Raw genomic sequence first — 20,789 nt, forward strand, 5'->3', positions numbered from 1 at the left:
CTGCCAGGGATGAGCACTTGCATGGTTTTGCTGGCTCAGAACTTTGGACACTGCCCTGATCACTTCCAGCAAAACTATCATCCCCTATTCCAGTCCCCTCATCACTTCCAGCAAAACTATCATCCCCTATTCCAGTCAGACCATCAAGTTCCATATCCATGTTTTCCCAACTGATTCCATGTGAACCAAGTACCAGAATTATTAAACAGCCCTGTGAACACATTGCTGAGGATGGGAATGGGAAGGACTCAGTATCCAGCTCACAGAATCTAAATACTGTATTTGTTACTGCTTAACTTGCACTGAACAGGGATGGAAAGAAAAAGACAACAAAAAGAATGGAACAAGCCAAATTTAATAAAAAGGTGACTTAAATTAGAAATTAAGGAGACTTGCTCACTAGGAACTGAACTAACACCTCCAGATCCATCCAAGTTGTGCCCTGCCCTCCCTCCCTGCCAGGGGTGAGCACTTGCAGGGTCTTGCTGGCTCAGAACTTTGGACACTCCCCAGATCACTTCCAGCAAAACTCTCTCTTGTTCCAGTCAGACCATGAAGTTACACATCCATATTCTCCCAAATGATTCCATGTGAACCAAGTACAAAAGTTATTAAACAGCCCTGTGAACACATTGCTGAGGATGGGAATGGGAAGGACTCAGTATCCAGCTCACAGAATCTAAATACTGTATTTGTTCATGCTTAAAGTGGCACTAAACAGGGATTGAAAGAGAAAGAAACAAGTACTGAACAGGGATTGAAAGAAAAAGACAACAAAAAGAATGGAACAAGCCACATTGAAAAAAGAATACAAAAAGGTGACTTAAATTAGAAATTAAGGAGACTTGCTCACTAGGAACTGAACTAACACCTCCCTTCACAAGGGCTACCGGGCCTCCAGGTATGGGACATTCAGCAGGGGAAACACTGCAATGGACATGGCTTGGGATCAAACACATCTGGACCTCCCTTTGAGTGGAAAAGGGGGATACAGAGAATATCCAGAACACCGGCAGCACACAGTGAGGATGGCTGCAAGGATGTGCTGGGGTCAAATGTTCGCCTTGCTCTTCCAGGCTCTCCTCAGCATCCACCACTGCACTATCCAGCCTTGTGCCAGAGATAAGAGAAACTCCTGATCTGACCCCAACATCACATTTCCTCCACCTGATTTTAACTGAACTCAGTTCCTATGCTGAGTTTTGCAATTCTTGCATAAATATTACCTTATAGCTGCCCAAATGCAGAGTTCCAAACCTGCACAGCCCTGTGGTGGTGCAGCTCAGAAGCAGCTCCAGGCAGCACTCTCAGGACATACCCCCTTTATTTTTGTACCATTCTGCCCTGCAGAAACAGAGCAGCAAAGGAGGAGCCTCACTCAATCCTCAATTTCAAAGTTTATAATGTAAAATATCAATTAAACAATTTCATTCTAAGTCTCCCCTGTGCCAGCCATGATGTTCAATCCAGTAAGAGTTGCTTAATGTCTTTAAGAACTACAGTAAAACACTTTAAAAGTTCTCCTTTTCAAAAATAAGGTGAGAGAAAGAACAGGGGACAGGATGAAAAGCACAAGAATGCATCTCCATGAAAATTATCAGTTGAATTTCTCCCTTTGCGAAGACCACAGAATTGCAGAGGTTGGACAGCACCTCTTGAGCTTGTCCAGTCTAACCCCCACCTTAAGTGCAATTTTCCAGTGCAACCTGCTCCAAAAATAACTGTGCAGGAACATGATGATCCACCTGGATTTAGGTTGGTGCTGGGGTAATGACTGGGCTACAAAAATACATTTTCCTGCAAAGCCCAGCAGCCTCAGAGCCCTGGGGTAGGCACGGCCCAGCAGGGTGGATTCTGAAACCTGAGGGAATGTTGCTACATCACTTTTGTTTGGTGGCTGACTAAGGCCAAAACCAAAAAGTCAACTCAAAACTGGGTTCAAGTTAAATTTAGAACTGGGAACTGCGACTGCAAATGATACAGGAATGGATACAAAAGAAAAACCATCAACAATAGCAGGGAAAACAGGCAAAAGGAACTCAAGGTGCAGCACCAAAACACATAATATGCAATTTCTCTGCTTTCTGCAAACACCAGTCACAGTCCAAGACTCTCCTCAGCAGCTGTAAGAGCACAGAACTCACATCCAGCACATCCAAATTAATGCAGGAGAGTTTAGGAGGTCTGCCCAAATAATGTCTCCACACAATTATAGCTCAGAAGTCATAACCCCTCCCTTTAATATTAAAGGAAAAAAGAAATCCCATTTGCAGCCAAAATGTTCTGATAATACTGCAATGGCAGCATGGCCCTGAGCCTGCAGCCTTCTCAGAAATCATTCTCATTAGAAGAAAACTGAAGGATCATCCTCTCCATCCAGTGATTTGCAGGACATGTAACACACCCTGCTCACTGGAAACGAGCACTGTGGAGTTTTTCAGGAGTTTAAGTGTTTCAATCCCATCCCTGAGCAGGTTTTATTTGGAAAAGATGGAGAGCACAAAGCAGAGCTGGGAAGCAGCACCCAGGAAGACACCAGAGGCAAATTTCTGCCATGAGGGGTGGGGGAAAGGCTGCTCACAGTAAATTGTTTTGTCAGATAACTGGAGGGAAGGCCAATGTCTCCTCTGGATGGCTGACAGTAAAAGTCTGTCAGAAGCAAAAACAATGGAGAATTAATTATTCTTAAATGTGAAAGGATCTAGAACTCAGTGATCTGCTAATTAAAAACAAAATAGCCACAATATAGTTCCAGTTCAGTTCTTGTGAGAGCCAACAGAGAGCAATCCCACTGCCTCTAACGTCAGTAAGAGCTTGTTTGAAGGACTCATCCCTTAAAGATATCGAAATTTAATGGAAATTGAAGATATTTAGTACTCATCTACTCCATATTCAAATATCTGAGCTCACACAAAATACACAAGAGAGTCTTCACCAACTCATTGTGTTTCAGCAGTTCTGGAAATCACTGAAAAGTAACTGGCAAACCAACCAAACTTCATTAGTGCAAAGCTGCTACTTGAAGGCAGTTCTGGAGGGGCTCAAAGCAGTGAAATTTTATTTTTGTTTCAGCTGGTCACGCAGTGGGTAAGAAGCAGAAAGCAGCTCTGATGTGCAAGAAGTAGCACAGACAAGCTCTGTGACAGGAAGAAGGAAAGATAAATTGTGACTTTCTGTGAAGATGACAACACTTAAAATTAAATGTCCTTGTCTTAATTTCTGCTCCCACGTAGCCAGTGGGTTGTGTGAGGGACAGAAGAAAACTCAGGTTTCTCCAGCCTACCTTTCCCACAGTGTTTGGCAAATCAGGGAGGGAGTAGAGAATTTTTCCAGATAAATCAGGATCTGCAGGGATCCAGCTGCAGGATCCCCAGCATTTTGTGAGAAGCTCTCTCCTCACAATGTCTACAAACCATCCATCAAAAGATCCACAAAAGACCAAAAAAATTCCCAGAATCATTTGGGTTAGAAAAGACCTCTGAGATCATTGAGCCCAACCTGTGACTGATCCCCACCTTGTCACCGAGTGCCACATCCAGCCCTTCCTGGACACCTCCAGGGATGGGGGCTCCAAACCTCCCTGGGCAGCCCCTTCAATGCCTGAGGGCCCTTTCCATGAGGGAATTCCTCCTGATACTGGAAATGCTGGACCAGCAGCAGGGCTGAAACACAGAGCAGGATGGAAGGGTTCAAACCCACCCTCCCTGAGTGTGGTGTCTCAGTGAGGGCTAAAGGGAGGGCAGCTCTCACAGTTCCAAGATTTGCAATATCCCAATTTGGAGAAGGTGCCCACATCCTTTGCTCCAAGCACTGCACAGCAGCAATTCCTTTAAGGACAAGCAGAGGAGATGGCCATGACAACTCCATGGTCACTGTTTCCCTTTTACCTGCCAGCTCGTGAGTCAGACATCTCTAAATTAGGAGGGACATTAATTGAGGGACATTAATTGAGCTTTTCTCTGAGCCATGGACACCTCAGAGTGACTGACACCACCCTGAACATCACTGGATACCCCGTGGTTGGGGCTTAAATCTTCCCCTAAAGATTTTCCACCAAATTTAAAAAAACCAAAACCCCAAAATCTGAGCTTCATCCTCCAGCCAGGCAAAGGCCTGAAGAGCAGCATACCTGCATTCCAGTTTCCACCCTGGGTTATTAGCCAGACTGTTTATAAAACAATTCTAAAATGCCAGCTTTTATGTATTACAGTTTTATTAATCTTGAATGATACATCATAGGTGCAGGATGCATAAAAGGGTTACAGAAACATGGTTTGCATTTTAAAATGCTTTAGTGAAAACAAATGAATTCTCTTTATTAAATGAATTGAACCTTGCTGTGTCCTCCACGGAAAGATTTCAATATTAGTGAATCTCCTCCCTCATTGTTCTTTTTTCCACCTTATGTTAGGGGAGGAAAACAAGAATTTCAGCATTTACAGCTCCCAAATGGTTTCTCAGTTTTGAATTAAATAGGCTGTGATACGAACACACAGAAATAAAGGAAATATTCTCTATGCACATGCAGAAGAGGCTACTTCTGACAAAAACCAGGTTTGCTGTTTCATCAGACTCTGGTTCCATGTGCTCAGCCAGGAGTGACAACCACCACTCCACTGGTTTGACTTGATCTGAGATACTGGCAGTAGAAATATCATGCTGAGGTTCTGCTGGTGTCCATTACAAGAACAGAGGCATTACAGCAAAAAACTTAGGCTTTAGAAAAAGGCATTTTTATATTTTAACCTATTTAAAAAGAAAACTTTTTTAAACGAAAAAACCAGATTTTGAATTCTGGTTATAAACTCAGGTTTAGGTGTAATTACAAAAAGAGAAGGTAGAGATGCTTCACTGCTGGTTTTATCAGCCAACTTAGCCAGCAATCAGCTTTTATTCTTATCAAAGATACAGATGCATCCATTTGCCATTAAACAGATCTGTTTCCCACTAACTGGACACAGCCTCCAGGCTCCAGATAAGCAGGGAATCTGCCTCCCAGCATCCAAGTACAGGAATTTTAACACCTTCCTGGAGCAGCATTTAAATTGATCATCAGTGTCAACAAATACAATCCAAATGGATTGTCCCAAACCTCTCTGGAAGCAGAGACTCTTTTCTGCTTGCTCAGTGTTTAACACCCTGGAGGGCCAGTCCCAGCATTGCTGCCACTTTAATCTTCATTTTAACTATTTTATGAGTCATTTATACACCAAGGTAACCCACCTAAGCAATCAAATACAACGACCCAAAGAAGATCTGGATCCCAGTTTTCTGTTTTACAACCTCAGAGGGGAACGAAGATAACACCTGAACAAGCTCCACGTTCCAAGCCCAAGGTTTTATGGAGGAAGAGGAGGTTGGAAGGGGAGAGAGGGAGGGATGATCTTTCCATAGCCCTGCAATGCCACAGGAAAGCACCACATTTAATGTAATCAGGCTCTACACTGCAGCCATATGGAAACAATTTCAGTCAATAAACAACTCCTGCAAGAAGACAGCAGAGGAACAGGAAAATCAGATCCTGATTTAACCAGGAGGCAGGAGAGCTGCTGGCTCAGCCCAGAGGCTGCCATGCCATGAAACATCCACATCCACCAGAACTCCACAGCTTTGGGTCCTCACTGTTTGCCTTCCACCCCTCAGAGTGCAGGAGCACAAATGGCCAAGATCTCTCACAGCTTCCTCCCCAGCCTCCAAGATCCTGTGCCTCAGTGCTCTCCCCTTTATTCTCTCCTCAAAGCCTATCACTGTGGCCACTTCCCACCCGATTGCCAGAAGGGAAGCAGACACCCCAAACTTCAGATACTGGCCCAACCTCACTGCAATTTATCTGCCTGGAATTTGCAGGTTTCAAAATAGAGATTTTCTCAGGGAGCAAATCCTTAAAAACACCCAACTTGGAAAAAAAACCAACAAAACCAACCTAAAACACCACACATTTTACTGCTTCCTGTTAGTGGTATTTAAATGAGGTTTGGTTTTAAGATTCCACATTATCCAGGATCCTAAAAACCAATGGCAAAAATACTGCCTCTCCTGCAGAAGACAACATTCCTGTGCACTGCTGATTACAGCTGCAATACCGAGGGAGTAAAAGCTAAATCAGTTTGGGACAGGAAAAGGGAAATTCAAGGGAACAGCCAGCAAGCAAAGGCAGCTGCATTTTTAACAAAAAGCAAGAAGGCACAGTGCTATGAATAAATCAGAATTTCCTTGAGTGTGACAGAGGAGTGACACCAGTATTTATGAGAATAATGCCCATGAACTGAAGGGTAATTCACGAGTATCTTCAGAAGGAGCTGCTTTTAAAGGTGGGAAGTTCATCACTTCCACAATTCCACAGGATCTGGCAGCAGATGCACCACAACCACCCCAAAAACGCTGTCATTTTACACTTGAGGACATCCAGGAAAAAAGGCCTTGGGATGTTTCTCTTAAAAACAAAAGTGCAAGGCTCAAGGTATCTTAAAAAACAAACAAAAAAAATCAAAGTGGAAGTCAGGTTTGAATTAAAAATACTGGGCTTTTCCTTTCATTGCCTTAGAACTGGAAGCTTGTTAACAGCAGCTCATTGTTTTTTTGGAGATATTGCACAGATATTTTTGAATTTTACTTTTTACAGCCAGTTTTGCAGGGGGAAAATGCAGTTCCTTGATGGTACAACCACAACTCTTGAAATAAATTTTGAGGGATCCTGCTGGCTCATCTTGGTACCCCAAGTACCAGTAATGAAAGTAGCATTCTAGTGGAAGGAAAAACCACTGGGCACAGCTTTCTGTTGACTGGGGCAACATGTCTTTATCACATGAAACACCTTCTAATTCACCAGCAATAAAAGATGATTCCCAGCAAATCCATTAGCAGGGAAACATTTAAATCAGCCTCAAACCCATGCACCAAAGAGACCTTTCACCCCAGGCCAGGTGGATGTTTCTATTTCACCAGTGCTCAGGGGATGGAGCAAAGCTGTGACTGGGTATCCATCCAGGCAGAGAACAGGAAAAGCAAAATCTGTGTTTTCCCAGTAAAGAATTACCAGAACAAGGACACCGGTAGTGCCAGTCAGCACGTTTTAATGGCAAATGTCTTGATAAAGGACTAACTTTGTTCTTTTGAGATTACAAATGCAGTTGAGCACGGTCAAGTGCACGCACAGAGCGTGCTCTGGTGCTGGTGGAAACCCACACTGGCTGCTTCATATCCGAGAGCTGTCACTCAGACACTCCTTCATCTACTTCCTGGCATTGCATCATGCTAATTTTTTTTTTTGTCACTAAATTTAAGGTCTGATGCAGTTCAACATTTTTATCACTGCAGATAAAAATCTGTGAGTGACACCAGGACTGTAGCACAACAGGACATTATGAGGAGGAAAGGACAGCAGGAGAAAGGAGGCTGAAAACCTGCCTTAAGTTAGCTCAGGAAAGCCAAACCCATCAGAATACAAAGGCTAATTTATAATCTGAAAAATGCAGACTGTAACTACTAAAAGGCAGACTTTACTCGAGTGAAGAATGTCAGTGCTCAGGCAGAGAGGCTCATGAACAGGATTTCCCTATGCAAAAGGGGCTCCTGGGAACTCTTTCAGTGGCTGTGCAGCAAAAAGGACTAAAAGCACCTCAGAATTTGGTATGGATCAGGCACAGGCTGGAGCAAGAACCTTTTTTGGTCTCCACAATGTTAAAAATAAACGGAGAGCATGAAGAATCACCGGATGATCTGAGTGCTGGAGAAAATGCCTCAGAGTGAGACTTAAAAGCTCAACTCTGCATCCTTATCTATCAAGTAACTTGATTACAGAGTGTAAGTACCTTCATGGCAAGAAAAGTCCTGGATACTAAAGGGCTCTAATCTTGTCAGGAAAATCCTAACAAGAACCAGCGGCACAACTTAGACTAATTCAAATTAGAAATCAGCCTCTTATAACTACCAAGAGAAGTGATGAGCCTGAAATTACCAGTGATGGACACTCAGGGCTGGAAAGCTTTCAAATTGTTTTTAGCCAAACATCATTTACTGGTCTCAGTTTCAGAGTAAATGATTAAAATTTAAAGGCCTGTGATACAAAGCATATAAAACATATCAGGGAAGGCAATTTAATTATCTGTTCTCGCCTTAAATTTTATGAATCTCCAATATGTTAACATCACTCAACTTCTGTGGACCAGGAAATTAAAGAGGGAGGGATAAGTTTCAAGTTCAGCAAGTTCCCTCTTTTTCAGACTTATCACTAAACAGCACCACCCCAGCAAGCAGACAGAGCTCCCATGAAATACAACCAGGGAATGACCAGCTATGATGTCTGGAAGCCACATGTAATGCAATTTAGTTGGGCAAACTCTGATCAGCTACTTACTCCTCCCACCTGGGCCTTGAAAAATCAGTATTAGCTTATACAACCAGTTCTCATTCTGGGTAACCACATTTCTGACATCCTTGTACTCCCAAGAGTAGCAGCACCCATTAATAGCCAGCCAAGAATCTCCACATACTTCTTAAATATAAAAGCATCTCAACAGCCTTGAAAAGATTATTTCTATATTCCACACTGGAAAAGGGGCAAGTTAAAAAGTTTTCCTTGGGTCATAAAATAAAACCTAAGGTAGAGCCTAGAAAGGAAATTTGACTGCCAGGAAGAACTTTCTAAGGCTCGAGCACCACTTCCATGTCAGAGCTGCTGCACACCCAGCTGCCCAAAGCCCCAAACGCTGCCAGTTAAATCACAAAGAGATTTCTGGTGAAAGCTGACATTGTAATCAGAGAATCTGATCATGGCAGAGAAACTGTCCAAAGTAAAGGTCAGAATAAACATCCAAGCAGGAACAGCGCTCGTGTTTGATGAACTCACTAACTCACTGCTTTCTGCTGCCATCAGTGGTACAGAGGCACAGCAAGAACAAAAAGCAGATTCAGGGCTTTCCTCAGAGCTCAGAAGGAACGGGCAGCTCGAAATGCAGGAAATGACTATATGCTGCACTTCCCAATTGATAGGGCAAGGGCTTATCAGAAGAACAAAACTGGCTGTTCACAAGGCCACTGAAAGAGTGGCCTGCACTATTGTTTCAGGGGTAGTTATCCTGCTGCTGAGCTTAAAAATTCTGAGGAAGCGAAAAGAAAAGAAAAAAAGGCTTCTTAAATATTAAGTTCAGAAGTGGGGAGAAGACTGACACCAGGAACTCAGGACAAGCAAGATTCAACTAGGGGCAGAGCCAAACATAATCAACAGAATTTTTATGCCTGGCTTGTAAATTCCTTCCTCAACCCAACATTAAAACCCCATCTACCACCACAGCAGCGAATAGGATTCATGTATATTTAATAAAGCTTAAAAATGCAACTTATACATATGGAGAACAAAAAAATGCCACCTCTGTGCATGAGGTAGGTGTCAAAATTTGTTTCCTTGGGCTGGAAGAAACTCTTCCCTGGAAGCAACACTCCACCCATTGGGCAAATGGAGATTGGAAGCACCACCTGCCACACACACCAAGAGGGATCTTTGTCAAGCCCTGGTACAGAAGTGATTTCGGTATATTCATGTACAACCTGCTGGAAGGGCTCTGCTTGGTAATGAGTTTCAGGCTGGTAATTGCACTGAAACCAAGACGAGATGATGAAGTGAACATTCAGAGTGGAATTCTGTAGGAAAGAGTGAACTGACCTTCCACAGCTCCTGGTTGGCTGCACAGGAAGATAAAGCAGAGCTCACTCTGTCAGGAGCACTACAGCAGTTCCCTGTTTTAAGAGCAGGCTTTAAGTTCAGACTCTGCCTGCAGCTTTGATTTAGAACTGGGAAAGGGAAACCTCCACACTGACAGGGAGAATAACCAGTTATAGATTATTTCTTTTAATTCTTAATAAAGCACATTAAAACAGCAATTGTTCAACCTGCTGGTGTCTGTATTAACATGGGGCTGAAGTAAAACAAGTAACAGACACGCCTGTGCATTCCTGACATAGATCAGAAGTCCAACACCAAAAAACTCCTATTAAATGAAGCAGAAGAAAAGCACTACAAGAAAGGGAATCCCTCACAGTCTTGTGAGAAAGTTTGCTTTTCACCTGATGGGAGGTGGAGTACAATGGATTTAAAAGCAAGAAAAATAACTGAGTAAGTAAGGATGAGACATGTCAAGCCACAGAAGTCAGCGGGATATCCTCCCATCATCATAAAAAAATCATCTCTGGACTTAGATATTCTTAATGACCACCTCAGATGACCAGCAAATAAATTCCTTGCAAGGTTACTGTGTATCAATATATCTCAGATGGAAAGTGCCACAGATGGGGAGGAGACTCCTGTGTTAAAGTGCTGCTGCCTCAGTCCGTGACCTTGCTTGTGTCACTCGGCCCTCATGCCTCAGTTTCTCCATTTGTAAAACACCAATATCCCTGTCAAGCACTTCTAGAGATTTACAAACAGAGGCACAAAGTACTGTTTTGACATGGAACAGCAAAGGAGGGCAGTGGCTCAGCTGAGCGGGAGCCACTGGAGCCGCGCTGCTCCGGCCATGAATCGATGAGCCCTGATCAGGTCGGGCTTTACAACGCTGTCATTGTCACAGCAGTGGCTCTGGGACTGTGGCACCAGCCCTGAGCTCGGCGCTGTCACACAGGCAGCCAGCAACAAACCTCTGCTGAACCCAAGTGCAACAGCAAAGAACAGGAGCTGCCCAAACCCAAGTCACTTTGTAAGGTTGTCAAGGATAAAAGCTTCTCCACCTGCTCATATGAGCACAGGATAACGCTGTGTAAGCGCCCAGTTAAGAGGGGAAGGATACAATCAGGAGCATGTTTAAAGAAAGGGATATATTCACTTGAAATCTGCAGGCACAACACAAAAATAAATGTGTTTCTCACAGTGACAAGATGAAATTTTCGGTTGGTCAGCGACTACAAAGCTGACTCTCTACTTCTGCCTGGGGACCACATGACAGCCTCAAATACGTAAGAACATTTTATCTGCCAACTTGCAATGAAGACCACAGAGTTAATAGTTTGCAACCTCCTTTTCCCCAGAAGATCTTCAGAGTTGAGTAATAAAATTCCTCACATGATTTCAATGAGAGGGTTCACTTGTCAGGGGCTGTTTGGAGATAGTATCATATGTCAGGGAGGTGCTGCTCAGATCAAGTTTTCAAACCTTGTGTTTTCAAGGCTTGACTGAAAATGAAAAAAAAAAACAACCAAAAAAAACTTCAGGTGATAAAGTTTGAAACTGGAGAAAAGAGAAATAATCTCTAGATGTTATTTTCAAAATGTCAAAGCTAGCCAATTAATGAGGGGAGGAAGAAAAACTGATTAAAGCCCTGACAAACCCTTGAGATCACAGACTGATTGCGAGTTCTGCTGCAGACTCCCTGTAGGAACCTGGGCAAGTTGATCCCTCTACACCTTTGTTTGCCACCTGCGAGACAGAAAATAGCATTTTCTTTTCATATCCTGTCATTCTTGCTTGTATTGTTCCCCAAATTAAAAGCATTTGTCAAAACACTTATCTTTAGCATTAACCCTGGGAATTGCATTCACAGCTACCACACAACCCGTTTGCATGACTGAGTGTTCAGATACAAACTCTTAGTACACTTTGCTACCCAGCCATCCTAATTTAACAGGAGTCAGAAGGGAGCTTTAGTCAATACAGGAATGCTAAAATACAGTTTATTACTAATCTTACAAATAAAACCAGCTTTAGGGTTACAAGTTACACTGACCCCTCCTCAAAAAAAAAAAAAAAATCAAATTCTCCTCATTATGTCCTAAAAATCCTGCTGTAATCACAGCATTGGTCTCACTGCATTGATAACCCACAAGATCATATTATCAGCACAGGTATAATTAAAGCCCAATCCCACGAGGACACGTATGCAGAATCCAATCCCGCTCTGTTAAAATCAGTATAACGTGAAATAAACTTCGGGGACTTCAGAATCAAAGCTGCATGAAGTTATCGACAGGAGGAACAAAGGCATCTCATTTTTTGCAGTAAGGTTCTTAAGCTGACAGTATTTTGATTTCAAAATCTAAAACTTTGCAGATGAAAAAGATTTGCTACAAATGCCAATACTGTAGCCTGTCATTCTGTAATGTCCTTAGAAGCTCTGCACAGAAATCACTGTCAAGTACAGGTTGCTTTCTTTAGATTAAAATGTGCTGTTGTTTCCTGAAAATTCACTTGTTTTTAACATATACAACCAAACACCTTCCCAGATCCCTTGGTATAAGGAACAGTACAGCTTCCTCCTTTCTCATGGCTCAGTTTCATTGAAACTCCCAATTCTCCACCCAAAGACCCAAATTTCACCCCTGCCCCACTGACACACAACACAAAAAGAGCAGTCCCAAAAGTTAACAACAGAACGATTTTTGACAGTCATGCTTAGTAAAAACGCGTTTTATTAAAAAGTAGATTGGTGTTAAAAATGAATGTCAGAGCCCCACTCTTTTCCCAAATCCAGACAGCAATGAAAAAACACACCAAACACTCCCATGAACCTATGGATTATCACTATAAAGCAAACACTTTATAATAATTTAGTTTTCAAAACACTGCACAGTTATCAACTTTTAATATCCCTTTGTAAGAGACCCATAAGACCCACACAGAAACTGCCTTAAAAATGAGCTCCCTGCAGCTGACAGCAGCTACAGATTTTACGGAATTATCAGAATCACAATGCTAGAGAAATGCACGTTGTCCAGAAAGGTCAATAAACCCAAGGAGTTGCTTGACACCGCTCAGCGAAGCAGTTCTAGAGAAAACCAGGCCTCATTCACACAGGATTTTCTCCCAGATTTCCTTACCCCTCCTTAAAAATCCTGCCGTTTCACCTAGGGTAGCATTCCTGTAACCCAGCTGGCAGCCTGCATACCACAATGTCGTCTAGACCTGCTCGGAACAGTGGGATGACACAGGAGGAAAAATGCTGATGCCTGTTCTGGTGCTCGGGCTGGTGCTAAGGGAACGAGGGGAGGAAGAACAGGCAGCACGGAGTGAAACACAAGTTCCTTGTTCCCAGCCTCCTGCCCAGGCTCCTCGGGTGATTCTGTCAACCAGACAGAAAAAGTTGTGGCCCTCGCAGGGCTAAAGAATAATCTTCACATAAGGGGAAAAGAACATTCCCAAATCCCAGTTTTCACATGCAGAAACAAACCCTGCCCTTCCCCACACATGCAGATAACAAATGCATCCCTGCACAGACAACATTTTCCATCCCTTTCTTCCTTCTCCCCTGTCTCCATCTCAGAGATGTTTTCTTAGCAATTTGGAAGAGAAATGGTAAAAAGGGAGATGCAAAACACAGAAATAAATTAAGTTTGTTCTCTGCTGTTGATGGCACGATGGGAAGAAAAAAAAATCTTAGGAGTGATAAATCCATATATACCTACTCCAAACTACACCCCACTTCCCAAGGGACACGGTATAATGGTAAATAAGTATAGATGCAGTTCCTACTAATGAGGCAGGGTACAGCAAGGCCAAAGAAAATGCAATCATCTCGGGGAAAAAAACTGCACAGGACTCCTCCTCTCCCATCCATGGAGGAAATCAAATGCCAGCTGCACCATCCCAGGAAGGAAGCAGAGCCTGTACCTGATGAGCCCTGCAGAAATGAGCGAGTCATATCACGGGACCCGAGCAGGCACTTCAGGCTTTCGCCAGCCCACAAAGCGTCTGCAGAGCACAATTCCTCGCTCCGGTATTTTACATGGCATCATTCATGCAAATTGTAGGGATATTTTTCCCCAGCGTTTTCTTTTTTTTTCCTTCCCTCCATCCCCACTAGTTTGAAGCAGGGAGACGTAGGTAGCGTCTCCCAGATCCGCGTTCCCTGGCCATCACTTTAACGCTTTCCTCCCTACAAACTTTAAATCTCCCCAGTTTTTTGTTCACAAACGTTTTGTACTTAAAAGCCACCGAATCACGCTCCCAGTGTTACCTGAACAAACTGAGGCAGACCCGACTCCACGAACATGCTTAAACCTTCATTTCCTCTTCCTTCTTCCTTCCCCACCCCCCAAAACAGCAATTTTTTTTTTGTCCCTAACACGAAAGAACTGGGGAAAAAACAGCACGTCCAACCGAGCCTTTTCCAGACCTATCGCAAAGAACAAAATGCTTCCGAAGAAGTGCTCTGCAAACATACCAAGAGACACTCCACCAACTAGGGAAAAAAAAAAAAAAGAAAAAAAAAAAGAAAGAAAGGAAAGAACCCATCAGACAAAACTGAGGTCGAGGAACTCGGCGGAGTCTGGCTCGGATGTGTATTCTGCACCTAAACACACTCGCATCTTGTTTTGTTTTAAGCCCGAAGCTGAGGCGAACACTCCGGCAGAACGTCCGGCCGCTTCCCCCGACCGCTCCTGCGGTCAAACCGTTCTGACCCAAAACCATCCCGGACACGGGACACGAAAGCATTCACCCACCTCTTCCCAAGAAGTACAAAACAAACAGGCGTCTGACACCCCACCCAAGTTCTCCTCGCACATTTTGGGAATGACTTCCCTCCGGGTCCTCCTCCTCCCCCACCCGTTCCCACGTTAAACTCTCCAGCACACCGACACCCTTCGGGGCTTTCACGCCTTTGCCCTCCCCGAACACCTCCCGAAGCCCCGGGAGGTGCCAGAGAGATCTGAGAGCCGGAGGGGTTCGGCGCACCCCTGGGCCCCGTTCCCCGACCTCCAGCGGCACAAAGCTCCCGAAAAGGAGCCCCCGGAGCCCTCACACAGCCCCAGTCAGGGCAGAGCTCCCCGGCAGAGCGAGGGGGCTCCGTGCCCAGCTCCATCCCCGCAAGTCGGAGCCTCCCTCCTTCCCTCGCCATGCCCGGGGGTCCCCGGGACAGGGAGCGCCGGGGGTCGCACCAGCCCACCCCAAAACTCCGCGGCGAGCAACACCCGAACACCCCAAACCGCAACACCCACCCAGGCTGAGGGGGCTCCGCGGCCGCCACTCCGTGCCCCACACCCGGGAGATGGGAGGAATCAGAATAAATACACAAATGGCAGGAACAGCGAACCCCAAAGGTGCCCTGCCCTCCCGCTGCAGCTTCCCGGGGACACCTTCCTCCTCTTCCTCCTCGTCCCCCGATCCGGGGCACCCGCGGAGCCCCCCAAAGCCGCGGCTCCAACTCTGCCGCCCGTGCTGAGGGGCTGCCCCTGCCCACCCTTGCCCGCCCCCGGCTGCCCCCCTCACGCACATCCCGCTCTCCGGCTCGGAGCGACTCCCGGCGGTGCTGGTGGAGGGGGGACCCCTTCCCGCTGCCCTCCCTCCCTCCAGCCCACCCACCCGCCCGCCCCCTCCCCTCGCCGCCGCCGCCGTTCCCCCCCCGTATCCCCCCTCGACACTCACCTCTGGGTGCTGCCGGCGCCTCCGCCTCACCATGGACCGGCGGGACTGGGGGGGTCCCCCCGCCCGCCCCCGCCCCAGGTTGAGGGGAGATTAACGGGGGGCGCGGAGGGACGAGAACAATAGGGGGGAGGAAATCCCTCAGCCCCCCCACGCCCCCCGAGGACACAGCCCCCTCCCCGCCCGGCGCTCCTCCTGCCGCTCCCTCCTCCTCGCCCGCTCCCTCTCTTTTTTTTTGGGCTTTTTTTTTTTTGGCTCAATCACACCAGACCGACTGTCTTTGTCTGTCTGACAAGCGCCATGTTGATATCAACATCCGAGCCCCCACCTGCTGCAGCTGTGAGACCCTGGGACTTGTAGTTCCCCCCTCCCCAGGGTGACGGGGAGACCCGCGGCGCCGGGACTACAACTCCCAGCGTGCCGCGGGCACGCGGCGCGCCAATGGGGCGGCGGGGCTGCGCTCGGGGCGGACTACAGCTCCCGGCACGCGTCGGGCGGCCATGACGTTATCTAGGGTGGAGGGGAGGCGGGACTACAACGCCCATGATGCCCCGGGGCGCGGCGCGGCGGGGCGGGCAGGAAGGGGGGCAGGATTGTCCCGGTAAATAGAACCGGGGGACGCGATGAAGCTGGTGAGTGCCCGGGGCGGGCGGCCATGAGGGCGGGGAGGGGGCTCGGCCTTTCCCCGGTGGCGGGAGGGCTCCCGAGGTCCCCTCCGGGCTGCGCAGTCTCAGCCTCGCCGGGTGTGAGGGGAAACTGAGGCGCTGGAGGGGGGCCTGAGGGAAAAGATGGGGCAGGAGATGCTGAGGGAGTTGAGGGGGGAGCTGAGCGATAAGGGGGGTGTCTGAGGGATAAGGGGGTGATAGTGGGGCGGGGAGGGGCTGAGGGGTCGGCCCTGAGGTGTGGGGGAAAGCGGGGGTCGGCCCTGACCCGGGTTTGAGGTGTTGGATGGGATCAAATCTTAGTACGATTCTGGAGAAGGAAGAGGAGAAAATGTTTCTCAGCCTTCCTAGCCCTTAACGTGAGTCTGGCGTGGAGCTGTCCCCCTGCACGTGTGGCTTCTGCTGGACTGCAAGGAACGTGAATAAATGCCCATGGTTTGTGATAAAGACGTTTCCTATCTGTAGTGTGATAATGCAGGGAGATGGTAATAAAAAAAAAAAAAATCAGCCTGCAACAGCTTTGCCAACCTTGCTTCTGACAGGGGTTTTGGTTCTGATACTACAGTCTTCTGTCAGAAAGTACATGACCCATGATATTGGTCTCCTCTCTTGAACTGTTTCACTTTCCTGGAGACCTTGGATTCAGGAGCTGCTTTGTTTTCCAGGAAAAATTTCAGTTTCCCATAATGTGCTGCAGTTCTTGGTCTGAAGATGAAAACCCAAGCAGTTTTCAACACACCTGAGCATAATATTTGATTTATTTAATCTGAAGTGACACCATTATTCAATTTAAGATTGTCTCTTGGTTTTGAGACTGAGCAGTGTGTTGTAACAAAGCTTCATAGAAATAAATGTGCAGTTTTAACACTTTTAGAAAACCACTCTCTATGGAAGTGTGTACAATTAAGAGGCAGGTGGTCAAGGAGCTTGATCCTGCTTAATCTTCCCTTTGTGATAAGGATCTGTGCAGGGATGAATATTTCCAGTGGGACAAACACTGCTAAGTCAAATACTTCTGGGTGTGATTGAAGAGGCTGATAGAATTCAGTGGGGAAAAGCAAACTGGAAAATCTCTGTTTAAAGACCCCAGTGGAAATGCAGAGCTCTTTTAATGTTTAGAGTTAGGGACAGAGAGAAGGGAAATACAAACTGTCTGGAGTCTGTACTGAAGCATTTTTAGACCTGTTTTTAAATTCAGGTACTAAGAATTATAAGATGAGATTCTTCACCTGTTTCTCTGGAGATGTGTCTGAATTTGGGGTTGTAAGGAGAGGGGTCAGATGCTTTTTATCCTCTTTTCTCACAGATTTGGGTTGAAATTGGAAGAACAGGGTAGAGGTGAGGGACTAATGGAATGTTCCCTGTCCAAGGCAGAGGGGTTGGGATAAGATGAGCTTCAAGGTCCCTTCCAACCCAAACCACTCTGAAATTCTGACTCCAGGTCTGCTTCAGAATCCAGTGAAAACCTCAGACTCCCACGAACTCAAATGTGCTTTCACTCAGGCAAGCCTCAGTGCTCACTTCCCCCCAGACTTTAAGCTGGCATGTGATACTAATACTGGAGGAATGCACTGCAGGATTTGTTGGCTTCCCTTGGAATTCCAAGCTCTGCCTTTAACCTGCACAGCTCTGAATGGTTTGGAGCTGCAAGTTTGAGCCACCATCTCCCTGCCCTCCATGGAATGGGGTGTCTGTGGAGAACCTGCCTCTCCCAGGCCCTGAGCACCTGGAATGAGCCCCTCAACTTGTGCCCCACTGCCAAACTTCCATCCAGTTTGCAAATCCTGCCAGGAGAGCTGTGAGCTGAGCACATTTATGCCTTTTGTGTGTTTTGTGTCATTTTTTACATGATTTTTGGAGTTAGGAGATGAATCACCTTTGTGTGTTGGCTGCACCAGCCTTTAGCCATAAGGGTATCAAGCAAATCTTGGAATAAAAAAACTTCATTTTAGTCCAGCCAGGAACATGAGTGAAAGCTCTGGATGTGTTTTAAGCAGTAACAAGAATAAACTGTGTGGAAATGATCACATTTATAAAGTGTAGAGACACACATAGTGCAAACACTTCTATTCCTGCATTCCTAATCCAAAATTCTAACAGAGGTGCAGGCCCAGCAATGTCACCTGGATAGAAGATACAAGCTGGATAGAAAATATAAATTGCCTTTTTTATTTTTCTGTCACTTTGTTTGAATCTGGTAGAAAGAATCCATTGACTCCCAGGAATCCATTTACCTCAACATGACAGCCACAGGGAGAGATGATTTTAGCTGCTTTTACAGAAGGAAAAAAGGAAGATTTTCCAGTTAGGTCACAGATGTCAGGGGTGTGATACCACTCATGATTACAAACAAAGGCAAGAAAATATTTTACTGATAAAAGTGGTGATATTTCATTGCCTTTTTTAATTACCAATAGTTTAAAAGCCACAAAAATAGAACTTATTTTTCCCTTCATTTCTTTCTATTTACTTCAATTTACAGCTTCATTTGTCAAAGTTCTGGTCAGGTGAGAACTTAATTTCACGTGAGAGTGTTACATTTGTGAATAAACCAAGTGAATTCCTCACTCCTTCACCTCACTCCCTGGCTTTACATATTTTTTTAAACTTTACTAAAAGAAAGACAAAATGTGCTGTAACCCCTTAATAATTAAGGCTTTGTGAATTTAAAACAAAACTCTCTGTGATATTTTAAATTTAATATTTGAGGCTTAGTCGGTTTTACTATTTAAATACAGTTTAAAGCAGGTTTTTGAGGAATGTATGTAAATAGATTTCTTGAGGGCTGTTAATCCAGACAGTTGCAGTCCTGTGTTAACATTATTGTGAGCAGAGGTAGAAAATGAAATTATTCATCTCCCCTTTTTTTTCCACTTGGTAGAGGGAAGTATAGAACACAAGCTTAAGGGATAAATGACTTAGAAAAAGACCAAGTCTGTTTTTAGTGCAGTGCACGGCCAAACAAGCGATATTTTTCATCTCCATTGACAAAAAACTCGAATTTAAAAGCTCCAATTTGAGCACCTGAGCGTGGCTGCGCTGCCAGATCCCACCCTGGGGAGAGCGGAGATGCAAAATCCCCTGCTCGGAGCAGAGGGACCTTCCCGCGGAGGTGGCCGCGCTCTGCTCAGACCTTTGTCCCTAATCCCGCGTTTGAATCCCGACCTTTGCGTTGTGCTGTCCCTCGAAGCTCCCGCGCCTGGTGCCATGTTTGTCACCGCGGGCAGGGGGTGGCTGCATCTCAGTGATGCTCAAGTGCCCCCTGCATCACCTGCTCGCCGCCTCATTAAGCTTGCAAAGCCTTTGGGGTTTGGATACACAAACGCTTCCATTCAGGTGGGGCTGCGCAGTCCCCTCCTGCTTCCTGTTTGTGTTTAGCGAGACAAAAAGCGAGTGAGAACTTGCCCCAGAGCTGCTGCACCTGTGCAGGGGGTGTTGGGGCAGGTTTCTTACCGAAATAAAAACTTGTGTTCCCGCAGGGCTTCTCTGCCTCCCTGTCCACCTCGAGTCGTTTTCAAATTTTCTAGTTTGGCGTGGAGGACTGAGTTTGGAAGAAGTTGATTTCTTGGGTTTTTGGGGAAAATAGGTGATTGCAAGAAAAAAAAAATATTCTGCACGTGTCCTAAACCAGAGAGAAAAGCTTTGTCATCCACTCAACCCTTGGGATCAGAAAAACTGTCTGAAGAAAATCTGCTCCTTAATACCCTGACATGGGGGGAAATCTCAGTGAACACACAGCTGAGGGACACAGATTGATGGGAAATCATGTTTTAGTTTGGTGTGCAAGGAATGGTGTTTAAAAACAAGGGGAGAAAGGCAGTTTGTGATTTCCATTCAAAGGCAGTTTGTGAATTCCACTCACTGAATCACTGAGGTTGGAAAAGACCTCCACGATCGAGTCCAACCTGTGCCTGACCCCACCTTGTCACTCAGTGCCTCCTCCCATCATTCCTTGGACACCTCCAGGGATGGGGACTCCAAACTTCCCTGGGCAGCCCCTCCCACTCCCTGTCCCCCCTTTCCATGCAGAAATTCCTCCTGATGTCTGACCTGAGCCTCCCCTGGCACAGCTTGAGGCTGTTTCCCCTTGTCATGTCCCTGTTCCCTGGGAGCAGAGCCTGACCCCCCTGGCTGTCCCCTCCTGTCAGGAGTTGTGCAGAGCCACAAGGTCCCCCCTGAGCCTCCTTTTCTCCAGGCTGAGCCCCTTTCCAGCTCCCTCAGCCCCTCCTGGTGCTCCAGCCCCTTCCCCAGCTCTGTTCCCTTCCCAGGACACTCTCCAGCCCCTCAGTGTCCTGGCAGTGAGGGGCCCAGAGCTGACACAGCATTCAAGGTGTGGCTTCAGCAGTGCCCAGCACGCAGGGAAGGGCCATGTTCTGAGAGGTCCTGAGTGACTCCTCCTCATTCTTCTTGCAGTACTGCCTGTCAGGACATCCCACCTTGCCATGCAACGTGCTCAAGTTCAAATCCACCACCATCATGCTGGACTGTGGGCTGGATATGACGTCCACCCTCAACTTCCTCCCCCTGCCTCTGGTCCAGAGGTGAGTTCTGTGGCCTGTCAGCACTTAGTCTGCATCTTCTTGGGTTGCAGTTGGAGTGCTGTGCCTGAAATGGTGTATTGGAAGGAGGGAGGGGATGGGTACAAATGAACAGCATCATCTGATATCATAAATAGACTTTGTTCACTTAAAAATTCTCTTTATCAAAATAACGTCCTTTGGCTCAGTGGACGGAAGACATTTTATGGATTTATTGATTGGTTTTTCTGGATAATTTATTCT

At 46.1% G+C, this 20,789-nt stretch overlaps 2 protein-coding genes across 13 annotated transcripts in view; one reads left to right on the top strand and one right to left on the bottom strand.

Annotated features, from left to right (window-relative positions):
* Positions 1–15,660, bottom strand: part of HMBOX1 (homeobox containing 1) — a 123,401-nt gene extending 107,741 nt beyond the window's left edge. For 6 of the 12 annotated variants that reach the window (XM_064709967.1, XM_064709963.1, XM_064709966.1 and 3 more), the window contains exon 1: positions 15,350–15,660. The gene's annotated coding sequence lies outside the window, so the exon portion shown is untranslated. Of the gene's footprint in view, positions 1–13,594; positions 13,760–13,940; positions 13,991–14,427; positions 14,533–14,922; positions 14,941–15,197; positions 15,248–15,349 lie in introns of those variants that run through there. The other 6 variants (XM_064709958.1, XM_064709965.1, XM_064709957.1 and 3 more) reach the window with 5 other exon arrangements.
* Positions 15,661–15,873: 213 nt separating this feature from the next.
* The window catches only part of INTS9 (integrator complex subunit 9), a 62,478-nt gene continuing 57,562 nt past the window's right edge, over positions 15,874–20,789 (top strand). Inside the window, exons 1-2 of the mRNA XM_064709968.1 lie at positions 15,874–15,978; positions 20,422–20,549. Coding sequence (XP_064566038.1) covers positions 15,970–15,978; positions 20,422–20,549 — 137 coding nt within the window. The 5' untranslated portion in view covers positions 15,874–15,969. The remainder of the gene's footprint in view (positions 15,979–20,421; positions 20,550–20,789) is intronic.

Source organism: Zonotrichia leucophrys, chromosome 3 (genome assembly GCF_028769735.1).
Source record: "Zonotrichia leucophrys gambelii isolate GWCS_2022_RI chromosome 3, RI_Zleu_2.0, whole genome shotgun sequence".
NCBI classification, from domain to species: Eukaryota; Metazoa; Chordata; class Aves; order Passeriformes; family Passerellidae; genus Zonotrichia; species Zonotrichia leucophrys.